General features: G+C 38.7%; 1 protein-coding gene across 2 annotated transcripts in view; it reads left to right on the plus strand.

Moving 5' to 3' along the window:
* Positions 1–16,857, plus strand: part of LOC127452297 (ras-associating and dilute domain-containing protein-like) — an 86,844-nt gene extending 69,987 nt beyond the window's left edge. For both annotated transcript variants that reach the window (XM_051717677.1, XM_051717678.1), the window contains exons 14-16: positions 3,236–3,354; positions 13,710–13,849; positions 15,973–16,857. In XM_051717677.1, the coding sequence (XP_051573637.1) occupies positions 3,236–3,354; positions 13,710–13,849; positions 15,973–16,072 (359 nt within the window). In that variant the 3' untranslated portion in view covers positions 16,073–16,857. The remainder of the gene's footprint in view (positions 1–3,235; positions 3,355–13,709; positions 13,850–15,972) is intronic.
* The last annotated feature ends 4,192 nt before the right edge of the window (positions 16,858–21,049 follow it).

The following is a 21,049-nucleotide window of genomic DNA, read 5'->3' on the forward strand; positions in this document are numbered from 1 at the left end:
TTTGCGCATTCTCATAGTATTGTTGTTGCAGCGAATTATTGAGGCTTAATGGCATAATCTAATTTATAATTTTTCAGTTGAGGGTGCTATTTCGCTACTGTTGTGTTTATCAACTGTGGGAACATGCATGCCTTGTGGCACCTTTAAGAAAACAATTTATACCAGGGTTTTTGCAGAAAGTGTCATTCTGAAATGTCATGTAATCGAGAATGGCGTTAAAGGGTTTAAGAGAAAGCGGTTTATCACACCTAGGTTTCTCTAGACGTGACTCTGGAGAACGCTGCTTATGTGGCCATGTAAACGCATAAGCAGCGTTCTGCAAATGTGCGTGATCAGACCGGATTACTAAAGTCATAGGATTTAGGAGTACAGTGGGAAAAGCACATACACTATAAAATATACCCATTTATACACCAATTTAAATTATCGACTACTGTTTTTCATGTCCGCATATATGCGCTCCTACATTTGGGGAATCCCTGAGTTTGAAGTAAGAGGGAAACCCCATTATTGCAGTGCAATTCGGTCATGATGGAAAGTTAAGGAAACAAACACAGCAACAACTCTGGAATATCTGGCATTTAAGCGAAGCAACAGACAATAAAATAGTGAAGTCATCCTTAGATTACATGTTTGTTACTTACACAAGCGACATTACGGTGCTGTGGCGAAAGCTGCTAACTGACCGAGCCACATGTATATGGGGGTAAAGAGAAAGCCAATAACATGGTTCATGGAAACGATTCGAGTCTTAAGCAGCTTTCTCACAATAAACATCTTTCTGGTGTCCATGTAAACGAGCTTTATATAAGTTTCCATGTTTCAGAGAAAGTGGTCACAGTAGTCATGTTGCCATCGTAATAACGAAGTAAATTTATGTGCAAAATCGTACTATCGCAAAAACAATTTTGCGAATAAAATAAATCATCACATGTGTTCAAGATAACAAAAGAGTCATATTTGGGGAAATTGGTGCAAAATAGAAATGAAAATGGATTGAAGCCACTGTTGCTCTTCAAGTTTGCTAGCGTTCAGCAGCAGATGCCTGGAAGAAAAAGTGTGTCAGACAATTCTGGGTGGTAATAGTAGACAATCATTTTCATGACATGCTTTGTGTCTGACATTTCAAAATACCCAGAGCAACACTTCAGGTACTATGTGATGATATTCTCTGAGCGAATTATGTATTTATATGGCTTGTTAGAGGAAAGCCACATTACTTTTTGATGCGCATCTATATAACTATATAAATTCTATAGGAATATATTTGGTAAATATGTTTACATCGTAGTTTATGAGCATGTCTAAAAAATGTATCCACCTCAAGCGAGCTTATACATTGAATACAAATTGAGCTCAATGGACAGCGTTTGTGGCATAATATTGATTACCACAAAATAAAATTTTGTCACGTTCAAATACACACTGTTTCAAAGGTGGGAAAAATAAGATCTAAAAATTACATGTTAACATGATTTTATTGTGATAAAATCAGGGATTTACCTACTTTACAGCGTTCACCAGATTACAGGGTTAACCGTTGTTATGTCGTCATGACAATGAAGTTGTAATATTGGATATAACATTACACAGATAAGGTAAGTAAGCAATTTTACCACACTAAAATCATGTTAACATGTATAATGTTTATGTGGCTATACTTTTGCAATTGTTTATGTTAATGTTTATGGACTGACCCCATTCACATCCATTGTAAGTGCCTCACTCTAACCACAATTTTTGCCTTTGTTTTAATAAAAGAGGGACAAGATCAAATAATTTTTGTAGTAATTAATATTAAGCCACAAATGCGCCCATTGAACTTAACTTGTACTGAACACGGAATATTTCTTTAACATACAACAATTGTTGTTAACCTTCCCAGACAAAACAGAGAATACCACTTATGACTTCCCTGGCAAAGCAGAGAATAACCTTCAACTGTTGTTATCTAGTAAAACAGAGGATAACCGATTTTATTAATAAACCCTGCAGCTGTTCTTTACACTTTCCTGGCAAAACACAGGATCACCATAAATGCTGGTCTTTTAAAGGTTCTTTGAGTAAAGTGACACTCACCAAATCGTAGTTGAGTTAAGTTCAGTCTGTATCGATGTCAGGCAAGAAACTCTTTCTGGGTCACGGCACCAAAAATGTTGGAAACTTCCAGAGAGGACCAGAAGAATTAGATAAAGCATCAGCAGGAGTCTTAATTGCAGAAGGTCTGTCTACACATCAGAATGTGTTGTTTTGAGCAGCAGTCATCAAGTCTAAACTCAGGGACATTGCAGTTTTATAGACATTTAGGAGGCAGTCCTATCAAGTGTAGACAAATCGCTCAAGTGATGACCTTAAACAAAATGAGCAGTTACAGGACAGCAGCCCTAATCCAATTAACTGTATCACTCAGACAACTTCATTATCATAGAGATAAAGAAAGGGCCACACTTATAGCATTGCATTTACACTTGACATTCACTTCAGACATCGGTTGAATCATGACCATTTGCCACCATTGAAAGAATGGAACGTGGGCACCAAGAGCCTTCACAGAAAAGGGTGATAGGTGTTAGCAGTCTTATTTACATCCTGTTAAACTGGCAGAACCCTCCTACTGGCAAATGACTGTTTAACTTAATCATTCAGCTGATACTGTTATTCCTCTTAAATGCCAAAAGATATACAACTAATCTAATGGAGATCCTTACTTTTTTATTCTTTTAAATATCTTTCTTTTAATTTAGCCAGTTCTGTTCTGACATATGTTGTTCATTATTCTATATTTATGTAATTAAGACAGTAAGACATATACAGTGCCTATAGAAAATCATCATACCCCTTTGCAAAAGTTGTAGAACTACCTTATGCTTTAATGACAGCCATCAGTCTGTTTGGATATGTCTCTACTAGCTTCACGCACCTACTGTAGATTGGGGAATATTTGCCCATTCTTCCTTGCAGAATTGTTCGAGTTCAGTCAAATTGTGGGGTGAGCAGCGGTGGACTGCTCTCTTCAAGTCCATCCACATGTTTTCTATGACAGGATACAAAAAAACCCAAAATGTTTCTAAAAATAGGCTTTATTTTCATTATGCGCAATATATGTTTTTTCTTTTAATTTCATTGGTAAAAAAAATAACCCGAGCTGTTTTTGTGAGATTCATCAATTCTTTTAAATATTATCTTGTTTACTTGTGTTAAAAACACCCTGACATGTGTAATTGTGTTTTCTCAGTAGGGAATGGCCTCACAGGAAGCTCAGGCCACAGAAAGGATGAAGATGAGGATGAGGTGTTCACTGTAGAGCTGAAGAGAGGACCTCGTGGTCTTGGCCTGGCGCTTGTGGATGGAATGGTGAGTCCTTTGTAGAGGTCGACTGATTGTGGATTTTGCCGATAACGATAACTAAGGTGGTGGAAAAGGCTGATAACCGATTAATCGGCCGATAGTTTTTACATTCGATTTAAAGAATGTTAAAAAATTACTATACTATAACGGGCACAGATATAGAGGCTAAAAGAGTCCAACATTTATAAACTCCCAGATTGAATAATAACCAAAATAAAAAAAAAAACAAGTCCACCAAGCCCAAAACACACAAGGGACTCTTATTCTGAAATACTATATTTAAGTATTTACCAAATTAAGCTTTTTATAGCCTATATAATCACCAGACAAAGAGTTTGTATGTTTCACCAGATGAAGTTTACTGAGGAAGTTTATTATTATTCACAAGATATGAAGTTGGAGACACAATGTATGTGCTTATACGGCATGTTTCCATATAGTCAAATTTTTCTTTGCATGCCCTCGCTTCAATTTAGATTACTTGATTATCTAATAAAAATAGGGCCAGCAACAGAGGAACACGGAGGAATAATAAAAAAAACTATCAACAACAATCGGTATAGATTTTTGCTGATTACCGATAGTTCCAAAAAGCAACTATTGGCATTGATTAATTGGTTACATCTAGTCCTTTGTCCTATATACTTGTGATAACGATAAGTTCGTGGGCAATGGAGGAGTCAGGAGACAGCGAACAGCTGAGTGTTTATTCACACACACTTTAGTTTCACACACACACAAAGCAAAACAGCTCTTAGTGGCTAACTCAAAATAGCTCTCTCTAAATGACAGTCTCTGTTGCGGGTCTTTCCTCCACCACTGTTCTGGGCCACTCTCTCTCTCCTCCTCTGATGCTCTGGCAAGCCTTATCAGGTCTCCCTCCGCCATCACTATAATGAAAGACAGGTGTTAGAGTAATTACAGCCCAGGTGATGAGCTTTACCGCTTTCCCTTTCCCGCAGGCAGACACATGACCACGCCCCCCCACCACATACCCCCACCGCCAACTCAGGCCAGGGCAACATCCGGCCTGCCTACTCCCCCCCCCCCCCCATTTTTGGAGAGAAAGTCAGCCACAACCATCTGTGCCCCCAGTCTGTGGATCACCTCGAACTGAAAGGGCTGAAGAGCCTGATACCAACGGGTGATCCACGCGTTAGTTTCCTTCATGCGGTGGAGCCACTGCAGAGGAGCGTGATCGGAACTTAGGGTGCAAGTAGTAGCAGAGGGTAAGAACAGCCCACTTAATCGCAAGACACTCCTTCTCGATGGTACTGTACCTTGTCTACCTGAAGGAGAGCTTGTGACTAATAAACAGTACCGGCCGTTCCTCCCCTCCCACCTCCTGCGAGAGCACCGCCCCCAGCCCCTTGTCAGATGCATCCGTCTGCAGAATAAAGGAGAGAGAGAAGTCAGGTGCATGTAACAGCGGCCCCCCACAAAGTGCGGACTTTACCTTAAGGAAAGCCTGTCGGCACGGCTCTGTCCGTAAGGTTTTAGTGAGGTCAGTCAGCGGGCTGTTGACATCAGAATAACTAGGCACAAACCTCCAGTAGTAACCAGCCAACCCCAAAAACATCCTTTTTGGTCTTGGGCGTCGGGCAAGCTGTGATCGCTGCGGTTTTATTAACCTGTGGATGCACCTGCCCATGACCCAAATGGAACCCCAGATACCTAACTTCCACCTGCCCAATTGTACACTTCTTCGGGTTGGCCATGAGTTCCGCCTGCCGCAGCGCTCTCAGGACAGCCCTCAGATGTTGTATATGGCGCCGCCAGTCATTACTATAAATAATAATATCGTCTAGATATGCAGCGGCATATGCTGTGTGCAGTCTGAGGATCTTGTCCATGAGGCGCTGAAACGTGGTCGGGGCTCTGAACAAACCGAACGTTAGCGTCATGAATTGGTGTGATCTGAACGGTGTGGAAAAAATATGTTTTTTTCTCAGGATATTGGAGTTAAAGGAATCTGCCAATAACCCTTTGTTAAGTGTGACGTCGAGCACACCGTGCAGCTGATGCCCATACATTAGCTCAAATGGGGAAAACCCTGTGGAGGCTTGCGGGACCTCTCGTGCTGCAAACATCAGGGGTTCGAGCCACTTTCCGGCAGGCTTCCCGGAGCTGTTGGGCAAACACAAACGGGCGGCCGTGCTTCCTGAAGCTCAGGGATCTGAAGAGCTTTCGACTCTGCTCCGAGCTACGACCAACCCGTTGCTGGATGGCCTTCTTCAGATGGTTGTAATTAAGGAAGCTGGCGGTGGGAAGTTGCTGTGCCGCTAGCTGCCTCTCCCCGGAGAGTAAGGGCAAGAGGCGGGCCGCCCACTGATCGGGAGACCACCTCCATACTTTGGCTGTCCTCTCAAACAGGTCGAGGAAAGCCTCCGGATCATCATTTGGCCCCATATTCATCAGGGCCACGGGTGGGGTAGGCTCCAGGGAGGTCGCAGTGCCAGCCCCTTCTCTGGCGATCAGGCTCTGGAGCACCTGCCGGTCCTCCGCTTGTGCCTGGGGCAGGAATTGGAAGCGCTGTTCCTGCTCCAGGTGTACCTCCATGAGGGCTTGATGCTGGCTCTGCTGGATGCTGGCGAGGGTCTTGAAAACTTCGCCCAGTGGTGAGGACTCCATAACAGTGTTCTCCTCCAAATCCGGGTTTTCGGCACCACTGTGATAATGATAAGTTCATAGGCAATGGAGTCAGGAGACAGCGAACATTTGAGTGTTTATTCACACACACTTTAGTTTCACACACACAAAGCAAAACGTCTCTTAGTGGCCAACTCAAAATAGCTCTCTCTGAATGACAGTCTCTGTTGCGGGTCTTTCCTCCGCCACTGCTCTGGGCCACTCTCTCTCTCCTCCTGTGACGTTCTGGCGAGCCTTATCAGATCTCCCTCCGCCATCACTATAATGAGAGACAGGTGTTAGAGTAATTACAGCCCAGGTGATGAGCCTTACCGCTTTCCCTCTCCCGCAGGCAGACACATGACCACGCCCCCCAGCCACAGTACTTTTATCTCTATATATTTATATATTTAGTCTGTCACATTTGTGCTGCTCTTCATCTCTCTTAAGGCCCTTTAACACAGAATGCGGCATGTAAAAACGAGATGAATTCCTGACAAATGGCCCCTTCACACCAAAAGTAATGCAAACACTCACCGTCAGCACATTCACACCCTTACAATAGGTCACACGACTTTGCATTGCTAAGTAATTACAGCCATGATTCTCTATTTTGACTCCTAATACCGACATAATACCATTTACAACATTTATCATTGTATAGTGTGTTCAGTTTTAGAATGGTATGCAGTGTAGAGTGAATAATAAAAAAAAAAGGTAAAAACAGTCGGCAGTTTACAGTGTATACAGTATTCAGTAAGTGGTTCATTGACAAATAAGGATGTCCGAGGTGATAAAAATAAGAAATCTTTTTAAAATATAGTTAAAACATGTGCCAAGTTTGTGTAAATGTAATTGTAAATGTAAAAAAATATATATTTATAGCATTTTCTAAAAAAAGATTTAATGACTTACAAAATGTCATGTGGTGTAACCATAAAGTAAAATATATTAAAATACTTTTAAAACTTGAGCGTGTATGCAACTTAATCATATATTTAAAAAAAGTTTCCAAACATATTTTTCAAGGTAAAAACGTTTATTTTTTACTAATATAATGAATTTTTAAGTCAAGAATAACAAAAAGTTTTACAGGGTTACTCCATATGACCTGAACAAAATGCACCTTTACATAAAAATGTCAAAATATCGACACGATCAGCCACAACATTAAAACCACCTGCCTAATATTGTGTAGGTCCCCCTCGTGCCACCAAAACAGCTCTGATCCATCGAGGCATGGACTCCACAAGACGTCTGAAGGTGTCCTGTGGTATCTGACACAAGCAGTAGATCCTTCAAGTCCTGTAAGTGGCGACGTGGGGCCTCCATGGATCAGACTTGTTGGTCCAGCACATCCCATAGATGCTCAATCGGATTGAGATATGGGGAATTTGGAGGCCAAGTCAAAACCTTGAACTCTTTGTCATGTTCCTCAAACCATTCCTGAACAATTTTTGCAGTGTGGCAGGGCACATTATCCTGCCATCTCTTTCCCAGGTAAATGTCGCACACGCACCCGACCGTCCACATGATCTAAAAGAAAACATGATGCATCAAGGAAGGCCACCTTCTTCCATTGCTCCGTGATCCAGTTCTGACACTCACGTGCCCATTGTAGGCGCTTTCGGCAGTGGACAGGGGTCAGCGCAGCTACGCAGCCTCGTACGTAGCAAGCTGCGATGCACTGTTTGTTTCTGTCATGGCCAGCATTACGTTTTTCAGCAATTTGTGCTACAGTAGCTCTTCTGAGGGATCAGACCAGACAGGCTAGCCTTCACTCCCCACGTGCATCAATGAGACTTGGGCGCCCATGACCCTGACGCCGGTTCACCAGTTGTCCTTCCTTGGACCACTTTTGATATGTACTAACCACTGCATACTGGGAACACCCCACAAGACCTACCGTTTTGGAAATACTCCGACCCAGTTGTCTAGCCATCACAATTTGGCCCTTGTCAAAGTCACTCAGATCATTACGCTTGCCCATTTTTTCTGCTTCCAACACATAAAATTCAAGAACTGACTGTTCACTTGCTGCCTAATATATCCCACCCCTTAACAGGTGCCATTGTAATGAGATAATCAATGTTATTCACTTCACCTGTCAGTGGATTTAATGTTGTGGCTGATCAGGGTGTGTCTTGAGGGTCTTTTGCCACATGACAAAAACATGGCTACCACATGTTGGTTGAACCACAACTTTGATTTGGTGAACAGATGTTTTTTCAAATATTAATCATATCATTGATTCACTGTTTTTTTATTTTTATAAATAATAATAAAATATTATTCTGCACTACTCATGATAACAACCATTTTTCTCAAGAATTTAATCTTTTGTGAGTAGTAACATTTTAAGCAGATAATTTATAAAATCTGTTTCATCTGGTGATTAGCATATAGTCCTTTATGGTCTTGTTGTAGAACTGACCCTAACTTATATATAGTAGGTCTTCCATATCCATACTTATGCACGCACAGTTGCTCAGAAAACCTGCTAGTCAAATGCAAACTGTAATGCAATTTAAGCCTGCAGCACAACACCTTTATTTCCACGCTTCAAAACTAGGCCAGTCAACAGCTGTTATGACTAAAAATAATTGGGACTTCCCTAGGCATGTACAGTATCTATACAGTTAAATACAGCTATGTTCCAAACCTAGTGAGCTGTCTTGCTATTAACTGCCTTGTAAGAAACTGAAATGGAACCTCACAAGTGACTGATTTGGAATGCCCTATACAAGCAGCACTTTGTGCAACATGCAAATAGCACTTCTCATGTGAAGCACCTGAGAAACTTGACTAACGACTAATTTAAATCGAATTTTCCATTGGCATGTTGCTAAGCTAACTGCGTTATACTCTAATAAGCATAAAATCAAACAAAAAACACTGGGTAGAAATGTTTTTATTAGATTGAACTATTGTTGCGGTAACACAGATCATGTGATGCACATCTGCTCAGTTAATACAGGTACTCCATTAAAACAACTGAGAATTCTGGTAAAAATGTCACATTTTGTTCTTTGTTCGCATCCTCAGAGAGTTTGGCCCTGTAAATGACTTGGTATTGCTGACATAGGTGCTAGCTATGTGGTGCATATGTGGGGGGTTACATTTACGAGAAACTGCTCCGTATGAGATTAATGGGTTTGTGTTGGCCCCACTGATAGTCTTTTGAAGCCAATAATGAGTCCAGAACTTGACTAAACATGTGATGACTGCATTTCTCAGAACTGCTGAATTGCTGAATTGCCAATGAAAAGGTGGTGTTGATGTTAACAATAAGAACCTGATGACTGTGTGTTTCATCATTCAAAGACAATTGAACATCTACTTTCCTTGAGTGACTCAGGAAGCTCTCACACAAATGCGCATGAGGAACTTTCCATAAGTACAGTGCAATTTAGCGCCTGAAGTCTTTTTTTTTTTTTCATCAAATGCTCAGTGAAAGGTGAGGTGATTAGAACAAGAGGCTGACTGATGTATTAGTTTTGCCGGTCAATCGGTGACGATCGCTACTTTTGGAACTATCAGTTATCAGCAGTTAACGTTATAGATGATAGTTCGCCGATAGTTCTGCTGTTGATGAATTACAGACTACTTTATAGTGTTTTAATTGTAATATGTTTTAGATGATTGTAAGAGTGCATATTTTATTTCCCTAATATGTTTGAGTTAGCAGCTGTTAATTTCTGAAATTTTAAAATAAGATTCCCCAGTGTATTTCAGTCTTGTTTAAGACTAAAAGTGCTTTGATATGCATCAAATCTTATTTTTTATTTGGTTATTATTGAGATTTCGGTTGCACAATAAACTGCATGTGGAACTTCGTTGAATTTTGACTCTTGTAGCCTCTATGTCTGTGCCCGTTACATAAAGGAAAGACTAAGTAAATCTTCCTAGAAAAAAAACAAAAAACAAATTTAAGAAATTGATTTTAAAAAATGTCGGCCGATAAATCAGTTTTCACCTTTTCAACTACTTCAGTTATCCATATCAGCAAAATCCCAATATCAGTTGACTGCTTATAACCTTCAGAAAGTGTTAATGGTCAACCTCAGGAGGTCAAAATTAAATATTATACGAGCTTCTTTTGTTGTCTGTTCATTTTCTATGAGGTTTATGATTTTTGCAACCTTGTTACCAAAGTTTGGTGCATGTCCAAACACAGCTTGAAATGTTGATTTCTGTGATTTTGTTATTTTCTAGCAAATACAAAAGCAATGCAAAGCTCACTATAAAAATTAAATAACAACAACAGCATTTATCAAATAAAAACTTCGCCAGAAAGAGTTAGAGGGTTGCAAATTTAGCCTAAATTAAGCTGTCACAAAGTAGGGGCTAGCTAGTTTGGGTCCAAATGTTGGTTTGTAGTAATTGTCAGTGTTAGGTAAGTTACTTAAAAAAAAAAAAAAGTAATTGTAATCAGAAAAAGAAATCACATTAATTATTACTTTTAATTTAGTCTCTAAAACACTTTTTTACAGAAAAGTTTTTATTTTTCCCTCTCAACAAATTCAGAGTTTTATCTGTATTTCCTCCTTGTTCATTGTTGCACAAAAGTTCATTTGTACAGACGTACTGTACAGATTAATTATTCATTTTTCACAGTGTGTTTCCGTCGTGTTTTCAAGGACTCTTATTTTAAAGTGGTTTTTGTCCTCTGTCTTCTGTTTCCCCCAGACTACATTTCCCATAATGCACTGCCCTCATCACTGCCATCTGTTCCCCATTGTTCTCACCTGTTCTCCATTCCCTCATTAGCCCTTGTGTGTATAAATACCCTCTAGTTTTGTTCCCTCTTTGTCAGTTCTTGTTTGTTGTTATTGGAGTTCACATTTGTTCGTTTCACTTTCATCATCTTCATTAAAAGCCTGCAATTAGATCCAGTGTCTCATCTCAGCAGCTACTCGTTACATCATTCATACATAATTCATGTTTTAAATGTATTGTTCAACCCAATGTGTTTAACCCAAGTAAGATACTTAAAAGGAATTAACTTAATTGATAGTCAGTAACTGTAATCTGATTACAAGAATTAAGAATTTAATGTTACACTACTTTTTAAATTTAATTAAATCACAGTAAGTAATTACTATGTTATCAGATTACACCTAACATTGGTTATTAATTGCCTTAGATTTCACATAAATTAGAGAACTATTTGTTTGCTCATTTTATCTTACAATAACTTTGGTAACAGGATTAAATGGTTGAGCTTGACGAATGCAAAAATGTATCAAATTGAATTAGACTTGTTTACTTTATTTACTTGTCTTCCCGCTAAAGCCCTCTGTATACATCCATTTTGATGCAAACACTTAGCGTCTGCGTACAGTCGAACAACGTCAATTTGTAGGTGAACTCGGAAGTCTTAATTCACCATGGGTTCCCTTAGGATTTTCCTATGGGTTTTTATAATGGGGTTTTTCAATTTATGAGTAAAATAAGGTCAGTGGAAAACATTACTTGATGACACATGGACGTTTTGTTCTACAACATAAATTACACACTTTCATACCTCATACGTGAATTTTGAACCCGCCGTGTGTTTTAAAAAGTATGCAATTCAATACTGCTTCAAAATTCACGTTTAAGGTATGAAAATGTGTAATTTATGTTGTAGAACAAAACGTTCACGAATCATCAAGTAATGTTTACCACAAACCTTATTTTACTCAGACCCATAAAGATGTCTTTATATTCCTTCAGACCTCCTCACACACGCTCTCTTGACTCGCACAGCCACTGTTGTTGTTTTTACCTTCATCTCCTGAAGTTTAGTGGCGATTACATCATCTTCTAGTTCTTTTTCGTGATAGAAACAGCTCAAAATGTAAGTGTTGCCACCTTTTGGACCCACTAATTAGTGCAAATAATTGTAGGCGCATGCATTCTGTGCGTATAAAGACGAGCATTACAAAAATCAGTCTGCATGTTCAGTGCTCACGCTCTCTGCTGATGACGAGATTTGCGTCACAGGTCCTGTACACGGACACTCAGCGCTCGCATCTGACCGAAGTATACTTTGGGCTTAAGCTGTAGAAAGGGTCCATTTTGATGTTACTTCTTGGGTGTCACATTTTAACCTCCTGAGACCCCCGCATGACTGCTATGTGCATTTTCCATTTAATTTTTTGATTTGTAACTAGTAGCACCTAATAGACAAGCAAAAAAAAAAAAACTTTTTTTTTTCTAAAGCAAATCGTTTTCCTAAAAATGTATGTCCTCATATGTGGACAGCGGGACTAAGTTGTGAATTTTTAAGAAATACCAAGCTATAGAAAGTCCGATTTTTTTTTTTTTTTTTTTTTTTTTTTTTTTTTTATCAGATAGTTTATTATGTGTCCAGGAGTGTTGGTTATTCATGTTTTTGAGACTTATATTATAGACATCACATCTGATTTTCTAGAAAGATGAATACATAATTCTGATTCAAAGTAATGGCCAGCATCGTCCAATTACTGCCAACCATGTTAAAATAAAATGATACATTATAAATTCTGAATCTATGTACTGATTACCATTGTCCCATGTCTGCCAAACATGTTGAGTGGTTCAAACATCATCTGCAGCCAGAACTGAACTCCGGTCAGATTTCAGAGTGCACTTAGCTGCATAGAGAGCTGCATAGAGAGCTATAGGATGCCCCCTTGCTCCCTATTTAGTGAATGACTTAACCTCCAGTGTGCTGTCTGTCTGCACTGGTCTCAGAACAGTTCGAAATGCACCTTATTTTCATCCAAACTTTATATAAAGCGTCTGAAAGCAACATTTTTCAAGTTTTGGATGAACCCATTTATTCTCAATGTGAAAATGCACAGTAAATATAGGAATGCATTTACTATTGTTAATGAATAGAACCGTATTGTACAGTGATAACAAACAAAAATATAACAAAATTGATATTAAAATGAATCGAAATTACCCACAGATTTGTTACTGCGAAAGTGTTTTTGGAACATCTGTCAGAAAACCGCTCCACAGCACTCATCCGAGTACTTCATGTTTATCAGTGTGCCAAAGTGTGAAAAATTAACTAAATATTTAAAGCAGCAAGTCAAATGAAACTAGAGACGCTACTCTTTACACCCAAATAGGTTTCAGTTAAAAAAATTTAAAGAGGTTTCTTACCAGAGACACTTTTGTTGGCGCTGTGCTTATAGAAGCAGTTCACAGAAGGCACCATGGTGTTTGGTCACGTGACTCTGCGTCAGAAGTTTAACCCTTAAATGACTCCTTAGAGTGTCCTGAACCGTATGCAATGGGTTTAAATGAATTTAAATTATGCGTTGCGTATAGTGAATCCAAAACAGCGAGTCCTCACATGAGGCTGCGGGGTCGCACAAGGGCAAGGAATGTTACATTTGCAATGGGGGAAATCATGTGTTAACAGGGTTGCATGCAAAATCTGGAACTTGGCAACATATTACATTTTTGGTCATTAAAATGAGCCAATAGGGGAATATAGTCATTTAATGTATACAGAACTGGTAGATAACTAGCAGTTAAACTAATAGATTGTTTAACATATCTAATAGTTCTCACAAAATCAAATGCTTGCAAAAAAAGTCATGGGACTCCAAAGTGTACTGTATTTGTGTAAAGTGCATTAAATTTCACAAGTGTTACACAGAGGGTCCTGGATCAGACTACTCATTTAGATTGTTTCATTTCTAATCGTATTGTGTCTTCTCTTCGTTTTGGCTTCTCTTTGTTCTGAGCAGAAAACTCCATTGCGGTTGAGTGGGATCTATGTTAGGTCTGTAGTGCCGGATTCTCCAGCTGCACTCAACCAGAGACTGCGAGTGGGCGACCGCATCCTCGCTGTGAATGGAATCAGTCTGGTGGGCATGGACTACCACAGGTGACCACTGAACACCGCATACTTATTACACCACTCAACATACTGGCTTAAAGTCATTTTTATAACATAGAAAATAAGGTGATCTCACAAAAACAGATCTAGGTCCCATTTAAAGGAAATAAAAAGACAAAAAATATTTCGTTTTTGATTTTCTTTATTTTGCATAAATAAAAATAAAGCCTATTTTAGGACTATTAAGATTTTGTTTCAGCACTTATTAATCTTGGTTAATGTTAATTTTAGCATATATTAATACATTTTTTTAATTAAAAGTTGTGTATGTTAACATTATCGGTTAACTTTAACACGCACTCAAAAAATATATTGACCTAATTTTAATAGGTCTGTTTTTAATATTTTGGATGGATGGGTGGATGGGTGGATGGATGGATGGATATAAAAAGTCTACACACCCCTGTTAAAATGGCTGGTTATTGAGATGTAAAAGATGAATCCAAGATAAATCATGTCAAATCTTTTTCTACCTTCAGTGTGATAATGCAGTCAACCACGTTGAAGTGAACAACAAATGGAAACTTAAGAAAGTAAATATATAAAAGACTTGCAATAATCTGGTTGCATAATTGTGCACACCCCTCAACTAATACCTTTTTGCTTTTAATACAGCAGCCAGTCTTTTTGAATACGAGAATATCAACTTAACACATCTTGATTTGTCCATTTTTTTTCCCCCACTCTTCCTTGCAAAAAAAGCTCCAGATCGATCAAATAGCAAGGTGATCTCCTGTGCACAGCCCTCTTCAAGTCATTCCACAAGTTTTCAACTGGATTTAGGTCAGGGCTCTGACTGGGCCATTCCAAAACATTGATCTTCTTCTTTTGAAGCCATTCCTTTGTTGACAGATTTGTGTTTGGGGTCATTATCGTTCTGAAAGATGAAATTCCTCTTCATCTTCAGCTTTTTAATGGAGGCCTGTAGGTTTTGTGCCAAAATTGACTGGTATTTGGCACTACCCATGATTCCTTCTATCTTGACTAGTGTCCCAGTCCCAGCTGAAGAGAAGCAGACCCATAGCATGATGCTTCCACCACCATGGGTATAGTGTTGTTTGGGTGATGAGCCGTGTTTTTTTTGTTTGTTTTTTTTTTGCATCAAACATACCTTTTAAAATTATGGCCAAAAAATTCTATCTTGGTTTCATCAGGCCATAAAATATTTTGCTACATGGTTTTGGGTGATTGGATATATGTTTTGACAAAATTTGTGAATAATGGCTTCCAACTTGCAATCCTTCCCCATAGCCCAGACAAATGAAGAATACGGGATCTTGTTGTCACATGCAGCTAGAGACCAGTACTTGCCAGAAATTCTTGCAGCTCCATTAATGTTGCTTTAGACCTCTTGACAGCCTCCCTGATAATTTTTCTTCTTGTTTTTTCATAAATTTTTGATGGCCGCCCTGTTCTTTGGAATGCCATTGTGGTGCCCCATTTTCTCCACTTGTTGATGATGGCCTTCACGGCGTTCCAATGGCACATCTCATTTTTGGAAAATCTTCTGTACCCCTCTCCTGATTGGTACCTGTTCACAATGAGACTCCGCACATCCTTTGTAAGCTCTTTGTGGACCATGGCTTCAGCAGTAAGATGCAACCAAGAAGATGCCAAGAAAATCCCACAGAAACAGCTGATTTTTATTCAGGGTTAATCAGCATCAATTAATTGATGACCGGAGGATTATGAGTTTGAATGTGATTGGTTAACTTTCATAATGAGTCACATGCCCTATTATAAAAGGGTGTGCACACTTATGCAACCAGGTAATTTTACGTTTTTAATTTTTCTTAAAAGTTTCTATTTGTTTGTTCCTTGAATTTTGTTGGTTTTAATATCACATTAAAGGTAGAAACATATTTGCCATCTTGGGTTCATCTTTTACATCTCAAAAACCTTCTGTTTTAATAGGGGTGTGTAGACTTTTTATAGGCACTGTAATGTAATTTCTTTCTTTTGGTTTTGGTACAAAATATGACCCAGATATATTCTTGATCTTATAAGATTTAATGTTAGAAGCTTCAGGTTTCACAGATGAGATGTGATGGACATTGTTGGCGCTGAAGCTGACCAAATAAACCCTCCTGTGGTCTTTCTTTTCCTCTCAGTGGAAGAGAGCTCATCCAGACGTCAGGTGATTCGCTTCGATTAGTGGTGGCGAAAACTGAATCGAGAAGCAGTGCCAGGAGCTGTATCACCAGATGCTAAAACAAAATAAAAAAACATTCGGCCGGACAGTTGACTGCACCTTAGAGCTCAGGACTGTAGCAATGGGCAGATCAATTCAGTCAAATCTGTTGTTGAAACCAAAGGAAAAGAGATCCAGAATGGAATCAATAACATTGATATTTGTGTTGTTGTTTTGTTGTTGCTGCTGTTGGCAGTCTCTCCATCTCTGGCTTTAGACGAATGTCTCAAATCTCAAATGACCATTCATTATTTTTAATTGTATAAAAACAAAAACTTATAGTAGCATGTCTTTCACACTGTCATATCTTTCTTGGTTTACCAGACATTTTTACCAGTGTTTTATTCTCGTTTAGTATCCATCATTTGTATGTGTTTCTGGTTTAGTGTGAAATTGCTGTGGTCCAGATGGGGCTATTTCAGAATCCATTTATGTGTTTATGCCCCATTTTCTGTTCTTATCCAAACGCTACTGTAAAAATATTCAAATTGATTAGTAATTTCTGGTCATGATAATATTTTCAGTATTTCACCAAAGTATCACTATTAAGATGTATTGTCGTTGATGTTATGAAAGAACCCATGTACCGTTTTCATATTGATGTCATATTGATATTACTTGTGAGATTCCTCATGTCAAACATATAATATGACACTCACCATCAGTGCCAGAGGAACAGTGTTATATTATGTCATCAATGTTACTGATGGCATTACAAAAGCATTTGTTTTGTAATATTTATATTGGTAAGTGTACAAGTGTAATAAATCTTATTAATAAATGATATTTCTTTTTAAAGAAAAGACATTAACAGTGTTTTTGTTAGTATTCATGTGACCTTTGTTTGGTTTCTTCTATCATTGCTTCCAATTGAATTTAGATTGCAATTTTAAATTCATTGATATCATCATTGGTTTTTTTAGGGTCTGTTTTTCACCCTATTGTGGAAAGTGTAATTTCTAACAATATGCTGAGAATCCAGTTTAATGGTCTTAAAGGGATAAGTCACCCAAAAATGAAAATTCTCTCATCATTTACTCACCCTCATGCAATCCCAGATGTGTAGACTTTCTTTCTTCTGCTGAACACAAATGAAGATATTTAGAAGAATATCTCAGCTCTGTAGTTCCATGCAATGCAAGTGAATGGTGGTCAAATCTTTGAAGCTCCAAAAAGCACATAAAGGCAGCATAAAACTAATCCACATGACTCCTGTGGTTAAATCTATATCTTCAGAAGTGATATGATAGGTGTGAGTGAAAAACAGATCGATATTTAAGTCCTTTTTTACTATAAATTCTCCTCCATGCCCAGTAGGTGGCGATATGCACTAAGAATGTGAATCACCAAAAACAAAAGAAGAAGAATGTTAAAGTGAAAGTGGAGATTTATAGTAAAAAAAGGACTTAAATATTCTTATAGTTTACCTTTATGCTGCCCTTATATGCTTTTTGGACCATCAAAGTTCTGGTCACCATTCACGTTTGTGTTCTGCAGAGGAAAGAAAGTCATTCACATCTGGGATGGCATGACGGTAAGTAAATAATGATGGGAACTATCCCTTTAAAGACCCTATGAAATTCACTTTGAGAACCACTTGGTTAGTCTATTAGCTTAGCATGCCGCTAGCCAATTAGCCTGCTAGTTCATCACGTTTCTCCTCACTGTCACCACCTAGTGATACGGCAGTATGATTGTATTCAGTAGGACTTTTAAGTTGCAGTATATTTAATAATTTTACAAACTTTTCATTTTTTAGTCTTAGTGGTTATAATGGTTATGTTTAGGGGTAGGGAAAGGAGTAGGTTTCTGCATGACTCCAAATAAACAGTGTATAAATGTGACATCCAACTATTGCTAGAATTTTGCCATTTTTTTGAAAGGGGGCATAACTTGTAGTGGGCGTTCCTTGTAGTTGTCTCGCAGGACGCAGACAGACACTTCTCGTCGGATAGGGAGAAAGTGGCTGGAATTTATTAATGTTTTTTAATGCAGGCAATTTTCAGAGTTATCTTAGGATGAACAGCATGACTAAGTGTTCTTCATTCTTTATATTTAGTGTATAGTGTAAAACGTTAAATTTAAAAAAAAAATTTGTTTCTCATTCATCTGCATTGGACTTGCACAACAGCTCCAGCCTCATCGTTGGCAAAGACCACAATGTGCTGTGTGCAGGGCCGGCCCTAGCATTTTGGGGGCCCTAAGCAAATTTTCAAAATGAGGCCCCCCTAACTACAAGTACATTTGTCCAAACACACCCAACATCAATAACTATGCAAGTTTAAATTGTGCCAATAAACAAGTCTAGTTATTCAAAAGCATACAGCTTAAAAATGCAAAACTATCAACTGTAGTTTATCAGCACAGTTAAATCTACTTCAGAAGTAAAAAAAAAAAAAAAAAATAATTCTTTAAAACAAACACATCACATGCACAAATTAATAAATACATTTAATGAAGTTATGTGGAAATGAATAAGAAAGAATTAAATTACCAAATTAAGGTATGGTAGGCTACAGTAGATATTTACACTTGCTGTAAATAGTGGTATATGCTATTTGCACATTGGTGTGTAATAAAACAGTATATAATCTAACAACATCAGTGTACTATAAGTATTATGACTGAACTTAACTTCATCGCTGGCAGTGCGAAGAAACTTGCTTGATGTGTCATGTAATGGTACATTGTCACTGCTGTCTTTAAATGCAGAGTGTGGCTTTAGAGCGGTCTGTTCAGATCCAGGGTAACCGAATCGCCGCCATCCTACTCCCTTCTCTGCACTGCCCAATGTTTAGTGAGTGCCCCGATCATGTCGAGAAGTAATTTCAGTGATATCTCACTCCCCTTAGGCACTTTCTTTACACCTTTTGTGTTCATTTTTATTTAAAATAAATGAATTCTGCTGGCATGTACAGCCACTGTCTGTCTTCGCTTACATGGACTGATAAAGGGAGAATAGTGAAATTGGCAAAAGGTGGGCTTGATCTCAGATCACCCACACAACTAACCAGCTGTCTTCCTTATGTCTCCACATCCAATCTGAAATCAAGGAAGTTCAAATTTACATACTTATCTCTGCATGTCTTTTCTTCAAAGCGAATGCAATATTTCTACATTTTGATAGGTTCCATCAGACCACTGGCATGCATACAGCAAATTATATTTACACTTATTGCAAATAATTATTTGGCTATACTGAACCCGTGGTAAGGGGGCTGCTGGTGGCTGCGGGTGCCCTATGCAGCTGCATACGTTGCTTAATAGGCAGGGCCTGCACTGGCTGTGTGCATTTGTGGGCTGGTTATGTATTAATGTTGTCAGTTAGGTAATCGTTAAGTTCTCAAATCAATGAAAAGCGTACCAGTATTGAGATCACTTCTCAGTTTAGTACCAGTTGACACTCCTTTTATTAAACATTAATTAACATAAAATTAAACAGCAACTCACTATTTGTCAGTCATTGAGTAAAACAAAAGGTACCTAAAGGGTCATGAAAATCTAACATTTGACAGTGGATGACAATGATATAATGCATGTATTTTTAATTTTATGAGAATTCTTATTTTGGAAATTAGGAATAGGGATGGATATATATATTGAAAAAAATTCTCCAAATCAGACAACATGATTTAGACAGCGGGTGTTTTATTAATCTCTCTCCCCCTTACAAAAATATTTTCAAATGGGGATTTAAATTAGCAAAATACGAACAAACAAAAAAAGAAAAAAAATATCCGATGAACAAAACAGACATGTTATTCCCCACCTAACACTACACAGCCATGTCCCTATTTAAGTAGACTCTTACTCTTCAAACAGACACCTGCAAAGGGTACTTATACACTATAACCCGTAGGTACAGTAAAAGCAACCAAAATTTTGGCGACTCCCCGAAACCTCGGATGTGCTCCCAGGCAATTGCCAAAAAACAGGTGCTGTTCAAAAATAATAAACTAAAATAAAAAATCCAACATGCTAGAACACGTTGCTATGCCTAACCGGGAAAACTGATCTGTTTTCTTCAAAACAAAAACCTCCGACTAATCAATCTGCAAATATATTCTGTCACAGTCTGTCTCCATCATGTTCAAGGTCTCTTATTTTGAAGTTTTCCCCTGCACTATATTTCACTGCCCTAATCACTTCCATCTGTTCATCATCATCCTCGCCTGCCTTCGGTTCCCTCATTAGTTTTCTGTGTATAAATACCCTCTAGTTTTGTTTAGTCTTTTGAAGCGATATGCTGAGTTATTGAAGCGTTGCGTTGAGTTTATGAAGTATTAAGTTGTGTAGCTAGTTTGTAATGTTTAACATTTGTTCCACTCCAGCGATTATAATTAAAGGATTTAAAGATCCACTTGGCAATCTGCGTCTCCTCTCTTCCTCTTTCACTCCAAGACACCAACGTTACAGAAGGACTGACCTACAAAAAATAAGGATACACTTACCTGTTCCTCCAAACGTCTTCCTCTACTCCAGCGATCCCATTAATCCTCCTCTCCTACAAAGCCTCACCTCGACGAGCACATCACTGAGCATGGAGCCAACAGAGTTCTTCTTGGAGATGTTCAGGCAGGATCTTCCCCTCTTGGAATACACAACTAAGTTCCTTCACCTCGCTGCTTCGACCTCAATACCGGATATATACCTCAAGCCCATTTATGGAATGGGATTAAACTTCCACAGACCCACAGCACTTCCGGAGGTGGAAGATCTTCCCTTGGCGAATTACATCCTAGCCACCCTGAATATGCATCGCATCACGTTTAATACAGGAGTTGACATTTTCCATGGCCCCTGTCTCCGCACCTTCCACGGCCCCTGTCTCTGTGTCTTCCACGCCCCTTATCTCCAAGGTAACTCCTTTCCATACTTTTGGGGGGGGGGAGGGGGGTTCATCCTCTCCTGGTTCTGGTGGTCGATTCCCTGCCACAGTCAGCGGTAGTGACCACGGAAGTTGCATTTCCCCCTTATGCTATGAATTATGGCTGGAA

Source organism: Myxocyprinus asiaticus, chromosome 14, assembly GCF_019703515.2.
Source record: "Myxocyprinus asiaticus isolate MX2 ecotype Aquarium Trade chromosome 14, UBuf_Myxa_2, whole genome shotgun sequence".
Classification (NCBI taxonomy): Eukaryota; Metazoa; Chordata; class Actinopteri; order Cypriniformes; family Catostomidae; genus Myxocyprinus; species Myxocyprinus asiaticus.